General features: G+C 43.7%; 1 protein-coding gene across 3 annotated transcripts in view; it reads left to right on the top strand.

Moving 5' to 3' along the window:
- LOC126391730 (retinoblastoma-like protein 2) overlaps positions 1 to 6384 on the top strand; it is a 23036-nt gene that overhangs the window by 6722 nt on the left and 9930 nt on the right. For all 3 annotated transcript variants that reach the window (XM_050046651.1, XM_050046659.1, XM_050046666.1), the window contains 2 exons: positions 4753 to 4819; positions 4977 to 5086. In XM_050046651.1, the coding sequence (XP_049902608.1) occupies positions 4753 to 4819; positions 4977 to 5086 (177 nt within the window). The remainder of the gene's footprint in view (positions 1 to 4752; positions 4820 to 4976; positions 5087 to 6384) is intronic.

The raw sequence follows: 6384 nt of genomic DNA on the forward strand, positions 1-6384 counted from the left end.
GTAGGGATTTAATGACTGAACCCAAGGGCGCCATGACTGATAGAGAGCGCAAATCCCAGGAGTTGCTGTGGTGTTTGGCTCGAGTAGGCCCCAGTAGATATCTGCCCACTGTCCTTCAGCTGTGGGGGATGTGTCTGCAGATAACAACATTTGTGAAGATGAATGTACAGTTGATAATGAGCAGTTCACAGTGTACCCGTTTGGGAATGTTACTATCAGTCCATCCGGGCTGCACAGGATGGAGGCTCCACACTTTAATAACACATCTCTGCCCAAAAGGTTACCAGGACATGCCATTGAGGAAACAAATGTGTGTGGAAATGTCTGATCTGCTTGGAGTATGGTAGTGGTGAGTGGTTTTGTGAGTGGCAGATTTTCTGATTGACCCGAGAACCCAGTTAATTCAACCGCTGATGATGACATGTGAGTAGCAGACACAGGGAGGTTTAATGTGGAATACCGTGCCCCCGTGTCTAACATGAAAGGCAGTTCTTGATTCAGTACTTTCAGTCACAGGTAGGGGTCTGCCAGCCCCTCCCGCTTAGGGGTTCTTGGGCCCCGTCAATATCCTTGGAAATCTTCCCAGGTCATCAGAGGATATTGACCCTGTGGAGCGACAGTGGCATTGGGTGCTTGATGCACATAATCTTGATAACCTCCCCTGTGCGGTCCCTGATACCCGCCCCTGGGGGGTCTGTTTCCGCCACCCCTGGGAGGTCTGAGCTGCCTGCCTCGCATCCGGTGCATCCTGTCCTCCAACCACTTGGGGTCAGCATTACATGAGCAGGTCTGGTGTGGACAGCGTTCCTGCCAATGCGACGGGTCTCCACAATGGAAGCACCCCCCATCGCCCTGACCCCCTCTTGGGCCACCACGATTTCCCCCCCTGCCTCTGAATCTTCCTGTACCACCTCGGGAGCCGCTCCAATGGGGAGGGCGAGGGTCTACCCACTCAGGGGTTGGAAAAAGATCTGGGGTAACTTTGGGTGATGGCTGAGGCTGCTGAACCATTTGATTGATTGATTTTTTGTCTTTTTTCGCATCGTTCGTTTTACGACGTGCATCCTCCAATTGAAGTTTGAGCAGCTGAACCTGTGCTGAGTCTGTGTTTTCCTTATCTTCCGCCTGTTTAGCTCTGTGTTTTTTCATGTGGTGTGTGAGGTATCATTTCCTCATTTCTCCTTTCTCTGTTGCTTCTATCTGACCTCTCTCTTTGTGCCCTCAACTGAAACACTGCCTCTGCTAGTGGCCTCGGCTCCTCCTCCATTGCTTCCACTTTAGGGGTGCTGGAGGAAAGAGGGCTCTGTTTCATGCTTCTCTTGCTGTCTCTGCTCTCTATGCTGTGCACATCATCCTGCATGTCCCTACTCCTGTCTACGGATCTCAGAGTCTCCTGATGCACATTCTGCGCGCCTGCCACAATACTCATCACGTCCTGTCTCAATGCCTCCACCTGTACTATTCCCTGTCTTATTTCCTTCATCACTTCCTCTTTGGCCCACACATACTCTTCTTCCCCTAGCACATCTGTATTAAGCACACCGTCTTTAATCATCAACATTGGCATTTGCATATTCTTCCCTGAATATGGTGGGGGAATTGGAGCTGTGGGTGTTTGGGGTAGCTCAGGATACAACCTATTAGAGGTGGGCTCTGGTGGTGGTGAGGCTGGATCCGGTGCAGGAGCAGACAGAGGTTGCTTATCTTTTTTTTGTTTTTTGTGACTTTTGTCTGTGTTTTTCCAATAGGCCATGGCTGTAACTGCCATCTGATGGAGCATAGCTCGTTTGCGCTCCTTCATTTCTTTCTGATTTTTCCATTTTCTCTTTATAAATTTAGGTTCATTCTCCTTTTTAGCGTGTTCTTCCAAATCATTTCGTGCTTTTACTTCTGCAGCCTGCAATTTCTTTGTGACGTTTCCCGCCTCATCATCCCCAGGCAACTCACCTTGTGCCTGTAATGCCTTCCACAGCTCATCAAACTCCCCACCAACTTCCTGTCTCCGCTTATCCTCTACTCCTGACAACAACTGTTTTCTAATTTCCCTAAACTGAGTTTTTACCAGCATGGGAGGGCAGCCTCCCTGCTCGCGACAGTCCCTGTCGAATTCGCCAATCATCACGTTTCTCTGTCCCTCTTCCGCTCTGACTTGTTTCTACCAGTAAGGTACTGCTGCACACAATAAAAAAACAAAAAAAAAAACAAAACTGTACACAATGCTTTGTGCCACGTGACCGCTCTACAATAAAGTCCACGCGGGCTTATTATTCCCCTTCTATCGCTGTGATTTCGCTGCTTAAGTTCCACCAGTTGCAGGCCGACACATCCAAGCTTCTACACCGCTCTCCTAGGAGGGTGCGGGATGCCTATGGCTCGGCGACAATTGGCTTCTATTTTAAGGCAAAATTACACAGCTTCCTCTTTTTCTTCCCCACAGAACACGACCACCGCTCAGGCACTGAGAGAGCAGGAATTTGAGTCACCTCTAATAGACTCTACACAACTCTCTCGCCCCGTAAAATAGCTGGTTGTCGGTAAGCCACCCACACAACACTTTTCCCTTATTTAAAATACTGTTTTATTTACACTCCCAATATCAGGGTGGTTCTGCGGACCATTGAATAGATGTCTCAACATGAGCGATAGTATTCAGTGTTAGGGATCACATGGAAAACGCTCCCCTGCCCGCAGAACTCTTTAACCTCTTTTTTGTGTTATAACAATCTACACAAAGGTCTTTCAACCTCAGACAACCCGTGTCTTCAGACTATATTCTCAGCTGTCCAAGGAGCAACCTTATGGGTCCCCCCCGAGCTTATCCACCTCCGGACACCCAAGGAGCAACCTTATGGGTCCCCCCCGAGCTTATCCACCTCCGGACACTCGTCTTTTTCTTTTTAAGAGATTAGATGGAAAACCTAGTCTCAGGGCTTTTCACCCGACTATGTTTCGTATTTAGGAGTCAAATTTATGATTTGCTCCAGGGCCTTTCACCCTCTGCACTCTTCACTTTTGTGTTTTGTTTTAATTTTATTCCAGTACATTTTAGACTAGGAGACTTTAGTACAATGACAACACAAGTTTTAGCGTTTCCAATTGCAGAACTTCGATGTGTTGTCACGATACTGCTGTCCTCCGCTGTTGAATGTCTTTTGTCCCGTCACTTCTCCGGCTTCATCACGTCAGGGTCACCAATTGTGGGACTCGAGGCTCATCCTACTCTCCAGTGTGCTATGTGTGAACTCAGTCCTGCGTGTTCTTTAATGAAGCAATAGGAGAAGATATTCGGTCTCAGTTAATGTAGTTTATTAAGCAGTAAAGGAATAAAATTACAGAGCTCTGGGTCTCAACTTCACGTCCCTGACGAACAACAAAGGTGTGTCAGTTCACGAAGTCTGACCCCCTGTCCTTCCCCTGACCCAGTATATTTGAGCGTAACAGAGTGTCATTGTGCACGCGAGATGTTGTCCTCTTCTCATTGGCAGTTCCACTTCCTCCTTCACCACACCACGCCCCTGCCTCGTGTTAATCTGACTCCTTCCCGCTGGCGGTGGGGGCGTGATTCCTGTTTTGAAAGACAAAAGAACAACACAACTCCCTACACGTGCTGTACCTTACTATCTGTACATCACTTTCTATTCTTTTTACCATATATGAAACTAATTATCTAAGCATTGCGGTATGTGCTCCTCAGACTTCATGTCTCTTCCTCTCCTGTACTTCTCCACTTCTGCAAAGCAAACACATTCAGATCAGCTGAAATCATCTCAGTATTCTCATTGTTCACACATCTAAAACTTATATAGTGAAACACAACTTATAGTAAAACACATAAAATCATTCTATTCCCAACAGTACCATACCCAAAAGCTATATTGTTACTTTGTTGATGACAGGAGTGTTTCCGCTCCCTCTCCCAGCATAGATGTGCTCTGTTGTAGCATGTTTACAGTTAGCAGCAGTGTGTCCACTGGAGCTAACTTACTTTATGTTGTGGCAACTTATAGTTATACCTGTTTTGTTTAATAGTTTACAGAGGCAAGCTACCTTTGTTAATAATGACGACCTATTGACTAGAACTGAGATGGTTGTCGGCAAAGACTGCCCTCCTCCTCACCATCACTTCAGCAAAGCGTGTAGAGGAGCTTCATGCCTTATCAGTCAGTAATTCATGTCTGAGATGGAACTCGGATGGCTCAGGGGTCACATTATGGCCAAATACTGCGTTTCTGCCTAAGGTTTTGTCGAGCTCACACCTCAATCGGCCTATCCAGCTGGCGCAGTTTGACCTGCCAGAGGGGGAGGAGGACAACAAGTCGGGACAGTTATGCCCTGTGCAGGCTCTGAGAGCATACGTGGATGGTACCGCGAGTATACGCCAGTCAAACCAGCCTTTTGTGTGTCATCTAGTGCTTATGCACCGCCTCTGGCAGTCAGGAAGGATGAAATAGAACATATACAACTATAGTTCTATGAATCCTGGATGACCGCCACAGCGTTCAGTCACTCGGAATCCTCGTTGCCTCGCAAGAAGATTTTGCAGAAACAGATCCTCTGATGACACCGAAAGATATAGCCTGTCCGGGGTCATCAGGGGGTCACAGGTGACTTTTTGGTATAGCTGCTCGACCTGCACATGCACGAGATGAAGACATTCAGTGCTTATGCACCGCCTCTGGCGGTCATCCAGGATTCATAGAACCGTAGTTACATGTAACTCTCGCTTTAATAAGGGCTTTATGTCATAAACAGGCGATACCTCCTACAGAGCTTGAAGATCCAAAGCAAACAGTCTTTCAACCTGACAGAAACCAACCAGGTATACATGCACTGTATTAAAACTCCTTTTTGAATACATTACTGTAATTCTATTGCATTTAATTTTATTGTATATAATACATTTTAAGACATTCCTCAATTTAAAACAATGCTCAATTGCAAACTGACAACAGTATTCTTAATATGAATATTGCCAGTGGATCTCAGTTTGGGTGCTAAACCATCTACCAGCACTGAACAACAGCGTTCCCCATCAGCTGTAAACAGATCTTGGAGAAGCAACTCCCTCCATTTTTTTGCTGTCAAGGTAAGTTAATCTACAATATGTTTTGTTATACTTTGATTGTAAAATGATTTTCTACTCTGTGGCTCCAAACAACAGTTGTCAGCCATTTAACTTTTTATCAAGAGAAAAAAGCCAGCTAATCTCTGTGTTTAATATTTTTACATTAAAGACAATTATTAAATGACACAAGCTGGTGACAGACCATGAAATATTTTGTCCTCTGTGTAGCCCATGTCCAAGATCAAATGGCCAAACTATACCTTTATTATCTTCCATATATATATATATATATATATACAGTATATGTGTGTGTATATGAAATCATCTTTCACCATTTTCTGACATTTTATAGACCAAACAACTAGTCAATTAATCGAGGAAATAATCGACAGATTAATCGACAGTTATATTATGCCCTGTTACACCCGCAAACGTAATAACAGCCCACAAACGTAATAAACCACAAACGTAATACAAATCTGCAGCTTTGAATGTAATAATCCCGCAAATGTAATAAATTTCCCACAAACGTAATAGCAGCTGCCTACTACAAACGTAACACACAATTTTCCGCAAATGTAATAACTATTACATTTGCAGGAAATTATTACATATTAGGGATGTAACAATATGGAAAATTTGATATCTCGATTATAGTGACCAAATTATCACAGTAAATTATAATATTGCGATATTTTTTTATGTGCTGTAAAATGTCCAAAAAATAGATACATTGAAATAACTTCACTAAATCTCGTAACTTCCTTATCATACCAAAATGTTAACAGCCAAAATCTTATATTAAAATGAAACTTTCACATTAAAGGGGCAAGGGCAACAGAAAAAATTATTTTAAATTAACAAAATATGTAAACACATTACAGGAGCAAAGCTTATTTGTCTGGTGCATTTTAACAGTCAGCAAAATATGTAAACAATTTATATATTAATTATTTATTAGCACGAGAGGAAAAATATATATAAAACAAAACAATGCAAGAGTAGAACAAAAAACATACAATATATAGAATAGATGTCACAAATGTGCAGGAGAAACCAAAAAAACCCTAATGGCAATGGTCATCATTACACAGAATAATTCACACATTAGAAGTGTGCATGTGAGTGAGAGGAGCGCCTGTATGAGAAAAGGAGTGCATGTTCTTGTGTGTGTGTGTGTGTGTGTTAGGTCAAGACTATGAGCAGTGAATTTGATTAACCTTATAAAACCGAGAGCCCCCATTAAGGCTCCCAGTCAAAGATTAACACGGCAGCGTTTTATGTTGTTTCCTTGAGCTTATGTCGAGAAAGCATAACTG

Source organism: Epinephelus moara, chromosome 1 (genome assembly GCF_006386435.1).
Source record: "Epinephelus moara isolate mb chromosome 1, YSFRI_EMoa_1.0, whole genome shotgun sequence".
Classification (NCBI taxonomy): domain Eukaryota; kingdom Metazoa; phylum Chordata; class Actinopteri; order Perciformes; family Serranidae; genus Epinephelus; species Epinephelus moara.